The 19937-nt window shown below is 38.0% G+C and overlaps 1 protein-coding gene across 2 annotated transcripts in view; it reads left to right on the top strand.

The window, feature by feature from the left end:
* Positions 1-19937, top strand: part of SrpRbeta (signal recognition particle receptor beta) — a 292551-nt gene that overhangs the window by 158401 nt on the left and 114213 nt on the right. For both annotated transcript variants that reach the window (XM_067139629.2, XM_067139627.2), the window contains exon 3: positions 13449-13588. In XM_067139629.2, coding sequence (XP_066995730.1) covers positions 13449-13588 — 140 coding nt within the window. The remainder of the gene's footprint in view (positions 1-13448; positions 13589-19937) is intronic.

The raw sequence follows: 19937 nt of genomic DNA, 5'->3' as shown, positions 1-19937 counted from the left end.
GATTATTACCAGAGGTGAGTGCAATTGACTGTTTTGAACTGTTTCTAGCAGATGAAGTTGTAAATTTGACAATGACTGAAAAAAATGTGTATGCTAAAAGTGCATTGATAAACTTGTGAATAAATCTCTGCATGCAGTGGCACAATTTTGGAATGAAATAAACTCTTATGAAATGTGACAGTTTGTTGCCTTAGTGTTGTTGATGGGAATAATACAAAAGCCTGAAATTAAAATGTATTGCTCACAGGACAGTATTCTCTAAACACCAATATTTTTCTGAAATCATACTACAGGCCTACTATAAAAAAGTGTAAATAGAGTGTAAAGTAAGTTTTTATTAACCTTGAATAATATATGAATGTGTCCCCTTAATAATTGTTACTCATTCCTTGCTTCGTAAAAATAAATCACTTCCTCCGTGAAAACTCACTTTTCTGGCACAGGCGGTCTGCCAGAACCTTTCCTTGAAAGAGGTAATTCAGATTTTTGTTTATGGGTCCACTATTCAATACATTAATGATTAACACTCAAATTAAGAGATAAACTTAGACATATTAAAAAAGAAAAATAGGTACATATTTCAGCCTTATTGGGTCATTTTCAGCCAATTACAAAACATTGGAATAACATCATGAAAGCTATGGAATGTGTTGAACAAATAAAATAGTAAAATGATGACCAATTTATGTATATGAAAAGTTTTTTCAACATTTTACGTTCTGTAATTAGCTGAGGATGACCTAATAAGGTCGAAACATGTACCAACATTTTTATATGACTATCTCTTAATTTGAATCTTAGTCTTATGTATTGAAAGGTGGACCCATAAATAAAACTTATTTCAGATCCAAAGATGGAAAGTGGAACATGGATTCATGCTGGGTGTGTTCCAAACATTTTTCAGATAGTGATTTTGAACAGGATCAAAAGAGCAAATTGTTAGGCCTTCCTCCCAAGTTTGCTTAACACGTTGAGTGCCAAGTGACCCCATTTGGGTACGTGAGAGTAGTCAAGTTTTCGAGCTTCGTGTCGCCATATGGGGTCGTACGTTCATTCTAAATCGGGAACTGTGCAAACCCATGTGGGTGCGCAGTAAGTATGTGCTTCGAAGCTATATAAAGTCTCTTCCTGCCATCTGTCGGTTGTCTATTTAAGTACGTGCATAGTCCACCTTTCATTCGTCAATTCCTGTTTTGGCGCGACCCCATATGGGTAAGTCAAGAGTGCGTGTAGGGTGCAAAATCATTGTCTATTTCGCGCACGGATTGTTTATGTAAATGTGCAGTTCTGTGAGTTTCCTTTTCTTTTTTAAGTCGTTATGAGTAAATCAAGCAGTAAAATACTTAGTACAGATAATGTGGACGATATATCGAACAAGTCGGACAGTGATGATGTAGACAAAGTATAAAGTTACAGTGATTTTGAACCCAGTACAGAGCAAATAGCGATCTTGCACGTTCATCCACATTGATGAATTACAGTCTTCAGCATACACATCCCCACTGCACTCCGGGTTTCTAAGCCAGCTGTTGCAACAATTATGACTGTCTTCAACGATATAGTCACTGGTTCCCATGTTGCACAATCATCGCTGCTAGGTTCTCTTACCCAAATTAAATGTTATACAAACATAATTATATACTTATTCAGTATTCCATAACTACTAATTCTTCTTATATTATTCTCTTACATCCTAACTTACCAAATTCACATGACTTTTACTACTTTATAAACTTTTTATATGAAAATTTCTTGACTTCAAATCGGAAGATCATCATTAACAAACATTTCCTGACCTAAAATTGTGGATCGTACCTTTTTATGGCTCCAGTATGAACAAGCTAACACATCTTTCATAATCAACGGCTTATAACGTGTCCCTGTAAAGGAAAAGGTAAGTATGACCGAGCGTCGGGACAGTAACTACTGTATAAGTGCGACCCCATATGGGGACGCGTACGCGTGTACAATTTGTAATGACCAATGGGGTCGCAATATTTTACCTAATATACATAATAAGTTAACCTAATATATCCTCATTACACCGATCATTTGCTTGGTTAAGCCTATGAGCGTTTTGGCACCAGGGAGTAACTCAATCTTATTAGCTCACGGCACTAGACAACAATCCTATGAATTTCAGTCTGGCATTCAACGTGTTAAAGGTAGTGTTCGCTCTGTAAATTTTGGTCTTTTGCATAACAACGATAGAGTATGAAGGAAGGAAAGAAGGACTAAATAAATAGCTGACAAATTGTTAAAAGATTCTGAACATAACACTCTTATTGCATAATACTCCGATTGCAAGTTCACCACCTCCAGCCACTCCACCTCCCCAGGTCTGGGATAATACGAGGGGCGTACTATATTGTTTTACACTTTATTTTTTGTACATCCTGGTATGGTTCACATTTCATTTTTGAAGGTCGTGACATGATGTAAAACTAATGTCTTGTTCCAACTTTTGGTAGCAGCACACGCACAGGGGCCGTCGTAGCCATTTCATAACAACACTGTCAGTGTAGGAGCAGACAACGTGGAAAGCAACCGTCAGGGACAGCGCTATACGACTTGGTTCCTATGGAAAGGGCGCACATCGGTGGACAAGGGAACCAGTTCTGGAAGGAATATGACAGTGTCAACACCAGTCAACATTGCCCGGGTCGAACAGGCCATCCAATAAGAAATTATTATTTTAATAAAACCACCTTTCCGATACACAATGTCCTTTATATTTAGGATAAAACCATTTAATTACAAGTAGGACATGTTTCGCTCAATCTTAGTGAGCGTCATCAGCTATAGATAACATAACAGGCCATCCAAGGAAACAGATGCATCACATTCACAGAAAGGGAGGCAGCCGCGGGAATTAGTCAAAATACCCTGCAGCGGATCGTGACGGCCACTTCCAGTTGGGGAAGGTGTCATCCACGTTGGTGCCTAGACTCTTGTCACCGAGCTCGATAGCTGCAGTCGCTTAATTGCGGCCAGTGTCCAGTATTCGGGAGATAGTAGGTTCGAACCCCACTATCGGCAGCCCTGAAAATGGTTTTCCGTGGTTTCCCATTTTCACACCAGGCAAATGCTGGGGCTGTACCTTAATTAAGGCCACGGCCGATTCCTTCCCACTCCTAGCCATTTCCTGTCCCATCGTCGCCATAAGACCTATCTGAGTCGGTGCGACATAAAGCAACTAGCAAAAAAAAAAAAAAAAAAGACTCTTGTCTGCAGACAAAAAGCAGAGGTGTGTAGACGTGTGCAGAGAACTTATGCAACGCCATGATCAAGATCCAGCCGACTTCATGGCTAGGCTTGTGCCTGGTGATGGAACATGGCTCCATTACCATGAGCCACAAAAGAAACAACAATCGATGCAATGGAAGCATAGGGGCAGTCCACCGCCAAAGAAATGTCGAACAATGCCATCAGTTGGCAAGCGAATGGTGACAGTGTTCTGGGGCAAAAAGGGCATCACCCTCATTGACTGGCCGGAATTTGGGGCCACGATTAACAGTGCAGCCATTTAAACTAAGCCGCCAGGATTATGCTGATTTTCATAAAAAGATGACAAAAGATGTAGTAAACAATTTTGTTTCCATGTCTTTCAGAGATAAGGTACAGACTAATAGTGTGTGTCTGTGACACGGGCGCATCAAATCAAGGCTTGTAGAAAGCATATGGAATCAATGAAACAAAAACGTGGTTTTTGAACCCTCGAATATCAGAAAAGGTGTACTTCTTTGCAGGTACCTTTCACCTCTTGAAACTAATTAGGAACTGGTTTCTCAACATTGGCTTTAAATTTTCTGATGCTTTGAAAAATGTCTCGGCAGAACGGGTGGAAGCTCTGATTAAGAATGACAGCCACGAAATTAAAGCATGCCACAAAATAGTTTCCAGTCATCTAAACTTGAAGGGGCATTGAAAGGATGAACATAAGGAGAGCTTCAGAATGAATATCATAGTGTAGCTACAGCATTGTCATTTCAAACCAAGAGATGATGCAACTGCTTTCAAATTCACAAGTGAATTCATTGAAACTGTTAATATTTGGTACGATCTTGTGGATTCTTGAAGTCCAGCCATTTCCAAAGTCCCTAGCAAAAATTTATATGGTCTTCAGTTGAAACAGGAAGATAAAATTTTAAATAAAATGCATGACGTTATTAACAGTATGACCTGCCAGGGAAAGAAAGTTGAGCAAGTGTTCCAGGAAACTATTCTTGTGACTACTTCCTCTTTGAAATATCTGATATCAGAAATTAAAAATCTAGGAATGAAGTGCTTTTTAACCCACAAACCGAACCCAGATGCACTCGAGAATTTGTTTTCCCAGATTTATTCTTGAGGAGGATTATTTGACCACACTACTCCGATGAAAACTATCATATTCGGATGATTATTCTTGGAAATAATGTCTGTAAAGTTAAGCATAAAAACACACAAACATAAACCGACTAATATCTTTCATCACAAATTCTACGGGAGTGCTGAGTTATGTCAAGAGTTAAAAAGTTTCTTCTGGTGAAAGCCATTTTGAAGAAGGCACATGATACTGTTCCGACATTTGCCGGCAAAACTGGCAGTGAAATGGAGGTCAGGGGTTTGACTCACATTGCAGACTGGATGGCTAAAAATCACAAAAGCACTCATCCATTCTTAGTCTGTCAAAACATAGGAGGAACATATCACGGTAAGCATTGTTTTGGGTTCTGGATTCATTCTATCATATGGCGGTCTTACAGAGCCCAAGCCTCGGTGGTTACAAGCTATACGAGGTATGGAGAAATGTTTCCGTTCTTATCACTGACTTGCAGTCCGGAGAAGTGTCAGGAGATAGTGGGTTCGAACCCCACTGCCGGCAGTCCTGAAGATGGTTTTCTGTGGTTTCCCATTTTCACACCAGGCAAATGCTGGGGCTGTACCTTAATTAAGGCCACAGCCGCTTCCTTCCCGCTCAGAGCTCTTTCCTGTCCCATCGTCGCCATAAGACCTGTCTGTGTCAGTGGAACGTAAAGCAACTTGTAAAAAAAAAAAATTGTGTCGGGAGTAATACAGAACCTGGTTTCTTTAATGTGTGTAAGTGATCCTAATTTAAGTAGTGATCTGGTAGTCATGTTTATTATGAAAATGAGGGCATATGCATGAATAAAATTTTTAAACAAACATGAGAAAAAATTGAAAGCAAACATGTCTACATTACGGAGGATCAATTCAAGATGATGAAGATTACCAGTTGAGGTAATATTTATTTTATTGTAATCAGGGCGTGGATTTTGATGACTTAAAAGTGTTCAAAAGAATGATATATATAGAATGAAGGCAAAAATCCAATAAAATGATCTGAAACTTTTAAAAGATGATATATAAATTTTAAATGAAATTTTACAATCAATTTGCTAATCAAGTTGGTTTAGCCTGTATTTATGTTGACGTAATTTTAACACACAAACAAATGCAAACAAACTGTGTCATTCTATACTAACATAAATTTAGTAGATACCTATTCCGATTTCATACTTGGATGAAGATGTACATACACTGACTGACAGAGCAAATGCAACACCAAGAAGGAGTGGTTCGAAAGGGTGAAAGTTGGGGAAAAAACAGAGAGGGCACGGACGAATAATTGATGTTTATTTCAAACCGATATGCAGGTTACACAATGCGCACGGCATCGACTCAGTAGGATGTAGGACCACCGCGAGCGGCGATGCACGCAGAAACATGTCGAGGTACAGAGTCAATAAGAGTGCGGATGGTGTCCTGAGGGATGGTTCTCCATTCTCTGTCAACCATTTGCCACAGTTGGTCGTCCGTACGAGGCTGGGGCAGAGTTTGCAAACGGCGTCCAATGAGACCCCACACGTGTTCGATTGGTGAGAGATCCGGAGAGTACGCTGGCCACGGAAGCATCTGTACACCTCGTAGAGCCTGTTGGGAGATGCGAGCAGTGTGTGGGCGGGCATTATCGTGCTGAAACAGAGCATTGGGCAACCCTGAAGGTACGGGAGTGCCACCGGCCACAGCACATGCTGCACGTAGCGGTGGGCATTTAACGTGCCTTGAATACGCACTAGAGGTGACGTGGAATCATACGCAATAGCGCCCCAAACCATGATGCCGCGTTGTCTAGCGGTAGGGCGCTCCACAGTTACTGCCGGATTTGACCTTTCTCCACGCCCACACCACACTCGTCTGCGGTGACTATCACTGACAGAACAGAAGCGTGACTCATCGGAGAACACGACGTTCCGCCATTCCCTCATCCAAGTCGCTCTAGCCCGGCACCATGCCAGGCGTGCACGTCTATGCTGTGGAGTCAATGGTAGTCTTCTGAGCGGGCGCCGGGAGTGCAGGCCTCCTTCAACCAATCGACGGGAAATTGTTCTGGTCGATATTGGAACAGCCAGGGTGTCTTGCACATGCTGAAGAATGGCGGTTGACGTGGCGTGCGGGGCTGCCACCGCTTGGCAGCGGATGCGCCGATCCTCGCGTGCTGACGTCACTCGGGCTGCGCCTGGACCCCTCGCACGTGCCACATGTCCCTGCGCCAACCATCTTCGCCACAGGCGCTGCACCGTGGACACATCCTTATGGCTATCGTCTGCGATTTGACGAAGCGACCAACCTGCCCTTCTCAGCCCGATCACCATACCCCTCGTAAAGTCGTCTGTCTGCTGGAAATGCCTCCGTTGACGGCGGCCTGGCATTCTTAGCTATACACGTGTCCTGTGGCACACGACAACATGTTCTACAATGACTGTCGGCTGAGAAATCACGGTACGAAGTGGGCCATTCGCCAACGCCGTGTCCCATTTATCGTTCGCTACGTGCGCAGCACAGCGGCGCATTTCACATCATGAGCATACCTCGGTGACGTCAGTCTACCCTGCAATTGGCATAAAGTTCTGACCACTCCTTCTTGGTGTTGCATTTGCTCTGTCAGTCAGTGTAAATACTGGTTAACATTTCAACCCATTGTTTAGGACCATCAAATGGGGCGATTTCAGACACGGCTGGTTTCGGACAGTACGGTAGATTTGCCCTTTTTGTTGTATAGCGACAAGTCGCCGCTGCTTTGCACTTCTGAGCATGTTTTAATTTGACCTTGAGGTTGTTCTTTTTTTTTTTTTTTACAATTCGACTTCATACCATGGAAAATTTCCAGTGTGCACTGGCATTGTTGATAGTTCATGCATTATCACTAAGCGGATACTTTAGATTGTCGCAACCGGAAGTAATGCATTATAACTACGGTTCTTAGTGAGATCAAGTGACTGAGGTATTTATAAACATTTGTTGTGGAATTTTGGTGTGATTTAGCTAAAAGTAGTGTTTTACGCACATTTTATTGAAAATTATGAGCAGTCTGGGTGATTTTGGACAATGCCTAGAAATTATCAGAGGCAGAAAGGAGCTATTTCAAGGCGTAATTATAAACCAAAACTATTAGAAAAAGCCATACGTGATATTAAAAGTGGCAAGTTTTCTTACAGGAAAGCATTTGATTTGTTTGGTATTCCTTGGTCCACCCTTCAAAATAAAGTGCTGAAAGTACATCTGAAAAATTTGCGAGGACAACCAGTGCTAAACAAGGAAGAAGGAAATGCTGAAGGAAGCTCATTATCCTCCAACACAAACGTTCTTTCGGGGAAGTCTATTTTGGTCAGTGTGTTGACGTAAATATTACGTGTGGCGTGCATATGTTGAAGGGATGTGAAAGCAACTGGTGTTGTACGGCAACTGGTTATTTACATCAACACACTGACCATTTTAACTTTATTTGAACCTGGCTGCAAAATACACCCATTAACCGAAGATAACGGCACGACTTCTAGTTTTAATGCAACTTCATTTATTCTTATACAAATCTAATTGAACTTCGCAAGATAGTATTACAACTCCAAGGACACTGTAAACTCACGTCTATGTACGACGCTGTGTTCAATATTTTAATTCATATAGACATTATTTTAACACCTATTAACGGCGGATATCGGCAAGACTTCAAGTTTTAATGCAATTTCATTTATTCTTAACTCAACTTTATTTGAACTTCGCAAGATAGCATTGCAAGATCAAGGATACTGTGAACTCATATCACCATAAGACGCTGTACTCAATATTTAATCAGACATTACTATATTGTGTTTTTATTTGTACATGACAAGATGGGATTTTAATTCCATGTTTTTTACCATCCAAATTTTTTAAATGTTACATTGTAATGGTCATAGTTTTGAATTTTTAATGAGGGCCCCCCTATTTTATCAGGTATTATTGTATACTGAATTTTAGTCCACTAGCTGAGGAAGAGAATGCATAAATATTCTCGAAACATGTACTAGAAAATAAGGTGAATGGTAAATAATAAATAGTATTGACTAGACAGACCATCTACCAACATATTTGCTGGTGGAGAGCAATACACACTTTTTTCACACAAGGAAGTTGTCGTGTCAAAATCCTACCTTCCGTATTTTTTCTTTTTTTAAAATTTGTTTCATGGTTCATGGTATGGGTTATTGTAGTTACGTCCTAGTTCGTGAACCATGGGCAACGGCTGAGTGGCCAAGTAAGTGGTCCTGAGAGTCGGGATACCAGTTGCTACGGAATGGGACTGGGTATCTCGGATATATTCTGAGTCATGGCCCTCCTTGTGCTCAGGCGGCTAGAAATATACAATCCACCGTGGTCCCTAACCCGTTAGAGGAGAGATCCTCACTTGGGCTATGTGTAAGTAGGGTAGCATCCTGCTTCACGAATTTACCAAGTTCAGAACATTTTAAGCAAGCCTTGGACCTATGAGAGTAACGAAGTCCCACTCCCATGTGACAGGCGAAGGACTCCTTGTAAACAACCTGTTGAACAAAATGGAGTTTGATGGGGTGCTATGAATATTATTAATGGGGCTTATGGAAGAAAGAAAGTAGAACTGGCTGAGTCAGCAAAGAGGATGCATCTGGATGTACTAGGATTAAGTGATATTCGGGTAAGGAGAGATAACTAGGAGGAGATACCAGATTATACAGTGTACTTGACAGGTGTTAGAAATGGAAGGGCAGAGTGTGGGGTAGGGCTGTTCATCAGGAATACTATTACACGTAACATAGTTTCTGTTAGGCATGTAAATGAGTGAATGATATGGGTAGATTTGACAGTTGGAGGAATTAGGACAAGAAGTGTATCAGTGTATTCACCATGTGAGGGTGCACATAAGGATGAAGTGGACAGGTTTTATGAAGCATTTAGTAAAATCATAGTCAGGGTCAACAGCAAGGATTGGATAATGCTAATGGGCGATTTCAATGCGAGAGTTGGAAGTAGAACTGAAGGATACTTAAGGGTGATTGGTAAATGTGGGGAAGATATGGAAACTAATAGGAATGGTAAGCATTTGTTGGACTTCTTTACTAGTATAGGTTTAGCAGTTTCGATTACATTCTTCAAGCATAAGGTTATTCACCGCTACACATGGGAGGGTAGAGGTACCAGGTCCATAATAGACTATATCTTAATTAACTTCGAATTCAAGAAATCTGTTAGGAATGTACGGGTTTTCCGGCAATTTTTCGATAATACAGGCCACTATCTGGTCTGTAGTGAACTAAGTATGTCCAGGCCTAGGATAGAGAAAGTAAAATCTGTCTGCAAACGAATAAGAGTGGAATTTCTCCAGGATGAGAAAATTAAACAGAAGTACATGGATATGATTAGTGATAAGTTCTGAACAGTGGACAGTAAGCAGGTTCATTATATAGAAAGAGAATGGGTGTCATACAGGGATGCTGAAGTAGAAACAGCAAGGGAATGCCTAGGAACTACTGTTTGTAAAGATGGGAAAAGCGAACATCTTGGCAGAATGATGAAGTGAGAACAGCTTGTAAATGTAAAAAGAAGGCTTATCAGAAATGGCTCCAAACAAGGGCTGATGCAGGCAGGAAATTATTCATAGATGAAAGAAACAGAGCAAAACAAATAGTTGTTGAATCAAAAAAGAAGTCGTGGGAAGATTTTGGTAATAACCTGGAAAGGCTGGGTCAAGCAGCATGTAAATCTTTCTGGAGAGTAATGAAGAATCTTAGGAAGGGAGGGAAAAGGGGATTGAAAAGTGTTGTGGGTAATTCAAGTGAACTCATAATAGATCCCAGGGAATCACTGGACAGGTGGAGGAATATTTTGAAAATCTTCTCGACGTATAAGGAAATCTTCATGGTGGTGTCATGAACAACCAAGCTCATGGGGAGGAGGAAAAAGATGTTGGTGAAGTTATGCTTGAGGAAGTGGAAAATGTGATAAATAAACTCCATTGTCATGAAGCATTAGGAACAGATGAAACTAGACCTGAAATGGTGAAGTATAGTGGGAAGGCAGGGATGAAATATCTTCATAGAGTAGTAAGATTAGCATGGAGTGTTGGTAAGGTACCTTCAGATTGGACAAAAGCAGTAATTGCACCTATCTATAAGCAAGGGAACAGGAAGGATTGCAACAACTATTGAGGTATCTCATTGATTATTATACCAGGCAAAGTATTCACTGGCATCTTGGAAGGGATGGCACAATCAGTGGTTGAGAGGAAGTTGGATGAAAACCAGTGTGGTTTCAGACCACAGAGGGGCTGTTAGGATCAGATTTTCAGTATGCACCAGGTAATTGAAAAATCCTATGGGAGAAATAGAGAGTTATTTTTATGTTTTGTAAATCTAGAGAAAGCACATGACGGAGTACCAAGGGAAATTATGTTTGCCATGGGATTAGGGTAGATTATTAAAGTCAATCAAAGGCATTTATGTTGACAATTGGGCTTCAGTGAAAATTGATGATAGAATGAGTTCTTGATTTAGGGTACTTACAGGGGTTAGACAGTCTATAACGATGATGACGATTTTTTTTTTCATTTGAGGTACTTGGTAATAGAAGCTTGGATGCCAATCTATAGCTGCCAATGTGCATAATGCGCCAGAAGTTGCCGAAAGAAAGTAATTTAAACAATGCTTTTTCCTAGAATCTCACGTGTTGGCAATCCTTGTGCCTAGCAGTAGATCAGTGAGCATAGAATTTACCTGTCCAAAGTGAATCATGTATTATAGATACAATTGTTAGCTGATTTAGTATTCTGTAATTCTGCTTGTCCTTTATTGTATGTAATATCTCACAATTTATAACACTCTTCAGAGTTTCTGTGAAGTAATCCTATTAATGTTCACCCATGTGGGGTAATGTGACAACTGGTTGTAGAAACAGATCTCACTGTTGAGGTACTTGGATTTGTGTTTAGCTTGTGACTTTACTCTTCTTCTATCATGACACTTCAAAACTTCAGTCTCACTACAGCTGGAGTTGAGATCATGTGTTTAAAGTGTTCATAAGTTATAAGTGGTGCTAGTACTTTGCTAGTTTCAGAAATGCCACGACATAACATGCATGCTACAACAACAAAAATTGCCATACAATTCATGTGTGATATATATATTATAGCAGGAAAATTGGATCGCAAATTTTAATAGTTTCTCCACACAGATACTGTAAAATAATTTCTAAATAAGCTGATGGTAAAGGATTCTTGGCAAGAAGTGAAGAGTAAATTGAGATATGCTTGTTGAAGAGAAAATAGGCAATGTCGGAGAGAGATTAGAACATAATCCTTAAAAATACCCTTAACTGCTTACAGATATGGACATTTTAGTAACCTCAGTGTAGTGAAATACCTAACTTTTAAAGTAGAAACCATACAGAGTCACTGTTGTCCAGGAATTACTACACCAGAGGAACAAGAGGCAGGTAAAATTTCATAGATCAAATTTTAATAATGTTAATGATGGGGTAAGTGTTCTTCTCTCGCAAAGAATTGTTTCATTTTAATGGTCATGATGCATTGCAGAATAGGAGGTATTGCAGCACAGAGAAACCTTATTTGTTCATAAACTGCCATGCACAAAAAGAAAATAAGGGCGTTGTGCGGTGTTCATGAAGTGTTTACAGAGTGATAGCGCATACATTTTATAGAAATATCAGCAGTGCACCAAGATGCATGGATGACATACCACTCTTTGAACAACAGACAGACATTGAATGATGAGCCTGAATTTTACCTTTAAAACTCCCTCTTTGTTTACAAATGAAGATGATCAATGCTTTGGAGATCAAGTCTGAACTGTTATTGTGGTGGCAGTGGTGTGTATATCTTGTTTCATCATCACCATAGGCATTCTCTCCCCAGTAATGTTGCCAAGTAGGAATCCTTAGAAGGCTAAAGAGAGAAATTCAAGAACCACAAGCTCTGCTGCAATGCTGGTACATCGAGTCTGCCAAAGCTCCTTCTACAGAACCCGGCGGTTACTTTTTCTTTGATTTTCTCCTTTTTTTTCCTACAGTCTCATTATTGGGTTTGTGGTTTGGCACTGTTGAAAATATCATGATTTGATTTTCTTTTTTGTTTATGAAAGCCAAGACAGTTTTTTTTATATCAAGTACAGATATGTTTCTCCCTTGGTGCAATGCCACTGCATTGTGCTAGAAAGAAGGCTTATATTGATGTTTAAACTGTGTGCTAAGCAGAGTCTTTGGAGGGATATGGCATTCCAGCTGATGAGCCTGCTGCTACATTGGGACAAAACAGTGGATATATTTCAAGATTGAGATGCCTGAACAATAATTTTTTGTTGAATTGGTATTCTGTCAGTGGAATCAAAGTATGGTTCCCTACTGGAAACTTTATTCTGAAGTAGGATACCAAGCTGGTATACCATAGAGGACAGGTGTCAGAAGGGATGTATATACTGAACTAATTACAGGACCATTGGTGCATTTTTAAAATTCTGTATATAAATCCTAGAAGTTTAGCTGCCTTACTTCATTCACTCTGCCTGAAGGCACTCTGCAAAGAGATTAGCTTAACTGTAGGAGGGAGGATTGTATTGCCTAAAGAGTAATTATAATTATTATTTGACTTCTTAAATATAATGCCAGGCTGAGTGGCTCAGACTGTTGAGGCACTGGCCTTCTGACCCCAAATTGGCAGGTTCGATCCTGGCTCAGTCCGGTGGTATTTGAAGGTGCTCAAATACATCAGCCTCATGTCAGTAGATTTACTGGCACGAAAAAGTACTCCTGCAAGACAATATTCTGGCACCTCGGCATCTCCGAAAACCATAAAAGTACTTTGTGGGACGCAAAGCAAATAACATTATTTATTATTCTTAAATATAATTTTTAATTACTTATTTATATATCTGTTTAAGGGGATTTATCTTACTTGAAATTGGAGACTGAATGTTTTAATTAATGTCTATATATTGCATCACTTTAGGTTTCTTATATATGTAATATCTCTTGTACTGGGTATTTTATATTCTCTTCGCCTTCAGTTTATATCTGTTTAGTAAAATCATATGATTTCTATACTTTTGTAACAATCCTGAAATGTATTTCTGTTTCAGAGTTGTTTGCGTATTGTAGATATTCCAGGCCATGAAAGATTACGCTACAAGTTCTTTGATCACTACAAAAATATGACAGGAGGAATTGTTTATGTGATAGACTCGGTCACTTTCCAGAAGAAGATACGCGATATTGCAGAGTAAGTAATGGTTAACTTCCTTGATACTTGTACCCATATTCTGTCCATATTTCTCTTTACTAAATAATGAAAGTTAGCTTTATGTATGAAATGTTGCTGCTGAGCCACATTGCTGTTGAGCTCATTCAGGTTTTTTTCTAGCTATTAATATTTTGAAGTAAGGTAGATGAGGTATTGATCACACGCCAGGAGAAGTCCATTCGACAGGCTGAGACAGGAACTGGGGGTTTCAGCTATACGCACCTAGGACCCTGTATTACAGACCTATATATGTCTGTCAGTTGAAGTCGTTGCTACTTCCCACTTGGCCTCTGGATTTATTGTTTTACAGTGCAACATTATAAAGTACGGTAATGGAAACAGTTTGGAAACTTGGACTCACCATAGACAGTGCGTTGAGAAAAGTCATTGCTGATGTGCCCAATTGTTGTGCTGAAGAGACCGAGCAAAAAATGCTTTCTTTTCCCTTAACAAAGTCAATTGCTAAAGCAGCTATGTTTTGCGAAGTGTCTGAGAAAACTGTACAGCATATTAGAAAAGAAATTAAGTATTCTCCATCCGGATAACTGTTGATGCCAGGGAAGAAATGTAAGGGTGCAGATCATCAAAACGCAGTTATTGGCAAATTTGATCGACGTGTTATTAGGGTAACAATTCAGATTTTTATATTGGTCAAAAAGTAGTGCCGTCATGTAAAAAAAAAAAAAAAACTGCTATCAATTTTGGAAGAGAAAATTAAATTACCTTGGAAAAGGACAACATTGTGCAATATATTAAAGGATATGTGCTGTATATGAAGAAAATGTGGATCAAAAAGAGAAAATTTAGTCAAAGCCAAGGTATTATTAACTGAAAATGTAATTATTTGCAAAAGTAGTAAAAATTAGGCAAGAAGGCAAACCAATACTTTTCCTCAATGAGACGTGAGTTGATACAAATTTAACATTCAAGAAGTGTTGGCAGATTGAAGATGTTGCGGCAGTAATGAATATTATGAATGCATCTAACAAACTTATTGTTGTGCACATTGGGTCATCAGATGGGGTTTTGGGCAATGAACTGGTGTACAAGGCAGGATGTGTTGGCCAGATGAGTGTCCAAAACTTTGAAAAATGGGTTGTAAAAAATGTTATCACAAATTTAGCCACTCCATCCGTTATTCTGATGCACAGCGCACCATACCATGGGAAGCAGCTGGATAAGCCCCATCAAAATCAGCGGCTGAAACAGGATATGATTGCCTATCTGAGAAGGAATGGAGTTACATGATAGAACTATGAGAAAAATAGCATTATTTCAACTTATAGAACAAATTAAACCCAAGGAAATTATTTTCTGAATCGATCTTTTGCTGGCCACACTTGGACGTATGGTCGTTCGACTTTGCCCTTACATGTGCAATTTAAACCCAGTAGAACTGGCACGGGGTGAAGTGTAAAGGTATACAGAAATATGTAAATTAAAAGTCTGCCGTAGTCAGTACACAAATGTTAATCAGAAACACAGTTAGCGCTACATGTTTTGGTCCTCTTCTGTCTTGAAAAGTATATAAAGATTGTAGAAAAGGATCTAAAGAAAACACCACATCAAAAGTCTATAAAAAATAATTGATCTTGAAGGGTCACACTGTGTTATATCTTAAGAAACGGAACATAACCATAACACATAAATAAGGATATAAAAAGTACTTATTCTTGAAGTCTTGTTAGTTTTCTGCAAACACAGTATTCTGATACAATTGATATTTGTGTCGAATGTGTGAAAAAAAGAATGGGCTGTTCAGTGAAATCCCAACTAGATCAGCACACACAAAGTGTGCCTCACAACAAAAATAAGCAGTTGCATTCAGTAAAAAAAAATTTTTTTTAAAGCAGACTTCAGTAACACAAACGCAAAGCGATTCTTCTTGAAGTGAGTTTCATAAAGACGTGTGAGGCTATGATCGCAGCAAATATACCATGGAACAAAGTTCAGGTGCTAAAATTCTCAAGTTCGACTTGATATATGACAGACTTTCTGACAAACTGTTGGAAAACAATTCCTGCACAATCTTGATAGAAGAGGCAGAGTATTCCACTTGTATTAACTACAGATGTGATACAGAAAAGCAGTTTTGTGAATACTAGCTCTCATTCGGAAAGTTGACAATTTTGCACAGCTACAGCCGTTGTCAAACTGCCTAAATATGACCAAAATTTGATGTTTCTACTAAAATAGTTCAAATATGACCTTATGACAAAAAAGGCTAAAATATGCATTTATATGACGAATAAAAATCATTTAATTGTGACAATAATCACCCGATTTGCACCAAAATCCTGTCAGGCAAGAAAATAGAGACAAAGGAAAATATGACTTTTCCTAAATATCCAAGCCCTATTTATGATCATCAAATATGTTATACTTGGAACCATGTAACATTGGTCCCTAAGTATGGCACATCACTGCTGTCAACTTGACTTGTTACATATTAAAAGTGCAAATGTTACCTAAGCAAACCTCTATATAAGCAGCAATAATGGAGATTACCTTACCTGAGTATATTGTTCACACAACTTAAGATATAGCACTGTCCTTCATAGTACCGGTACCATATAAAATAAATCACTTTATTAATAATAAACTTCAGCTCATCATGGGGTTGAAACTGGTCCTCTAGTGTAATAAAACTAGTTCAGTCCATAACAAGTGTTGATTTGATGGAACATCTTTATAAGGTAGTTTTGAAATAAGTTAACATCAACACGGAAATGAAAATTATTTATCAAGATTAATAGTAAAGTTGGTTTTCAAGTTCTCTGAAGAATTAAGTAAAAAAAACATGCTCTCTCCCTCACTCAGTTTTATTTTATAGATTTCCTGCCTTCATTTTGATTTATATTATTATTATAACTGTACTCTTAAAATGAGAGACATCTCTTAATTATGTGATTTATTGTGATTATCGAAAGTGTGGGAACATCCTGGCATGTATATGTCTCTTTCTTTCTTTCTTTCTTTCTTTCTTTCTTTCTTTCTTTCTTTAATAAACACAGAGTTGTGGGGGAGGGATTTTTAAACATATTTTCAGCTTTCATGCTGGTTGTATCTTCAAGCTTATTACATTAGCGAAATTCAGGAAGTATACAGAGGCACTAATGAGTCAAACTACTTCAACAGAAATTGAGTTGATTTTCAAGCTCGCCAGGAATTTAGAATTTTGGAATTAATTGTCACTCGCTCACCTGTAGTAAATCCATGCTGTGGTAATATACACAATCAAATATATTACTTACACATATGCTGCAAATCAGTAATACAGAAAGGCATAGGCCAGCAAGAACTACCGCCATAAAGTCAAAAGTAACACTTTAACAATATGCTACTATTAGGTTGTTCACAAAAGTTGAAATTTCCTTCAGTTTTGTGTGGTTCTCATTATGTCAGAAACTTACAATAGAAACAAAATTAAATTCCCACCCACCACTAATTTAGCAGCCTGTAATGTGATTGCTGTATCATTGTGCTTCATATCTTCTACGTGATCTTCCTTTTTCAATTCCTCATACATTTTTAATAGGCTATAGCATTCTAAAGTGAGCTTTGTTGAGCAGATGACTTCGCTTTACTGTCTGGAGGAGTTCTTACATGTTTTTCTTGCTTCTTAGACATCGTAATTGAAATCTACATAGGAATTGGACGTAATAAGACCATTGTTATGAAACTTTTTCCATTCATTATCTCACCAACTATGTTATTTAATACTAGCATTAGTACCCGTTTTTGCACTGTAATTTGCAGTGGATTACATGCTTCCTTCAGGAATTTATGTGAAAAACATGGCTCTATTGACATGTTTTATGTAACATGTTAAAATGATATTTTCCTACGAAAGCGCGTTGCAGGAACTTGAAATATGACTAAGCTGAACAACGTCAAGAGAGAATGAGGATGATTTTCCGAATTTATTGTATGGTACAGTTCCTGGTCCGAAGTTGTGTGAAATTCTCCATGGTTCTCAGGTTTCATGTTGTATCTCTGACCACTGGCATGTCGCTCTGATGACGATATATCTGCCCTATTGAAAAGAGTAAAATGGCTCCTTAGTTTTTCCCATTACCCATGGGACTTGAACTAAAAATCCAATTTTTCGTAATCATCTGCGTTATTATCCGTGGTATTGAATAGGTGGACCCTTCTCTAACCTTTGATAGTTATTATCCGTCATACGATAAAAACGTACATGGCACAAAGGAATGGGAAAAACATATTAATAAACATGTGTCATATGCTGTCTTTCGGTAGACCTAATGTTAGCGAAAATATTTGAGAATAATCTTCCTTTAAATACCAACTTCATGTAATTACCGTGCCATCATATGAACCTGATATCACAATCCAGAGTGAGTAGATTCCAAATACATACTGTAGTTTGGTTTAAATAAATCCAGGAGTTTTCCACTTTAAGGAATATACAAACAGATAAATAACCAGTCAGGCAGAGAGACACCAAAGGAAAAAGTTCAACCTCATGCTTCCTCAATGTTCAGTTACATTAGGTGGGGTTAATTTTCAGGCCTAGCAAAATATTAGGCATCCTGATTTTCTCCTGTTATGGATCATTCAAATAACTGTAGGCCTGTAAGGGTGTCCTTCAATGGCTGCAGAGCATGAAGCCCGTAGAAATTAGTCATTTTCTCCATCATTTGAAGAGTTAAGCAAAATTATGTACATGACAAAAATTATTTAAATTGAAGGGGTGTTTCACATATAGTCTACAGATTTTTAAAATGAATAGTGTAAGAGAAAATTTAAAAATAAACTCTGCTGGTCTTCCTTTAAACCCCCATTCTATTCAGGGATTTTAAATAATCTATATATATAAAATAACTTGTCCTGACTGACTGACTGATTCATCATCGCCGAGCCGAAACTACTGGATGTAAAGAAATAAAATTTTGGGGATAAATTCATATTAACATGTAGGTGCTTGCTAACGAAGGATTTTTGGATATTCCGTCGCTAAGGGGGTGAAAAGGGGGGCGAATTTTTAAAATGAGGATATCTATATCTCCAAAACTTAAAAGTTTACAGACATAAAAAATTGTATTTAGAATCTCCTTTAAAAATAAACACATGTTTTTTTTTGTTTTTGGAAAATCCCATTAAGGGGAGTGAAAAAGGGGAGAAAACGGGTTAAACACTTTTCAAGAGGAGAAATATATCTCAAAAACTGGAGATGTTACAGACATGAAAATTGAAATTTGGAATCTCCTTTAAAAATAAACACATATTTTTTTGTTTTTGGAAAATCCCAATAGGAGGGATGAAAAAGTGTGAAAAATTGGTTGAATGCCTTTAATGAGGCTACTTATATTTCAGAACCTGAAGGTATTAGAGACCTAAAAATTGGTATTTGGGGTATTTTTTTGTTTTTGGAAAATCCAAATAATGGGGAGTGGAAAGGGGGGTGAATTTTTAAAATGAGTGGATCTATATCTTAAAACTTTGAAAGTTTACAGATGTAAAAATTGGTATTTAGAATCTCCTTTAAAAATGTATTTTTTGTTTTCGAAATATCCCAATAGGAGGGGTGAAAAAGATGTTGAATGCCTTTAATGAGGATACTTATATCTCAGAAACTGAAGATATTACAGACCTGAAAATTGGTATTTGGGGTCCCCTTTAAAAATAAAGAACATGTATTTTTTGTTTTTGGAAAATCCAAATAGTAGGGAGTGGATTTTTAAAATGAGTGTATATATATATATATATCTCAAAACTTTAAAAGTTTGCACATGTAAAAATTGATATTTAGAATCTCCTTTAAAAATAAAGGAACACTTTTTTTTTTTTTTTTTTTTTTTTTTCTGTGAATCCCAATAGGAGGGGTGAAAAAGGTTGAATAATGGGTTGAATGCCTTTAATGTGGATACATATATCTCAAACTGGAAATATTACAGAACTAAAAATTTGTATATGGGATCTCCTTTAAAAAAAAAAGAAACACGTATTTTTTTGTTTTTGGAAAATCCAATTAATGGTGGTTAAACAGGAGTGACAAATTGGGGTGAAGTTTTTGAAAGACTAGATCTACAGAATATCTCAGGAACGTAAAATGTTACAGACGTAAAATGTCGTTGGAATCTCCTGTAAAGTAAAGAAACATAGGTGATTTGTTTTTGGAAACTCCACTTAAGGGGAACTAAAAAGGGGGTGAAATTTTAAATTGAGAATTTCTACGGTATATCTCAAAAAACTTAACATGTTACAGAAGTGAAAAATGGTATTTTTATCTCTATTAAAAATAAAGAAACATGTATTTTTAAGTTTCGGAAATACCACTTGGGTGGGTGGGGGGGTAAAAGTG

Source organism: Anabrus simplex, chromosome 2 (genome assembly GCF_040414725.1).
Source record: "Anabrus simplex isolate iqAnaSimp1 chromosome 2, ASM4041472v1, whole genome shotgun sequence".
In the NCBI taxonomy this organism is placed as follows: domain Eukaryota; kingdom Metazoa; phylum Arthropoda; class Insecta; order Orthoptera; family Tettigoniidae; genus Anabrus; species Anabrus simplex.
The sequence above is the reverse complement of the archived record's forward strand: the minus strand, read 5'-3'. Positions and strand labels throughout refer to the sequence as shown.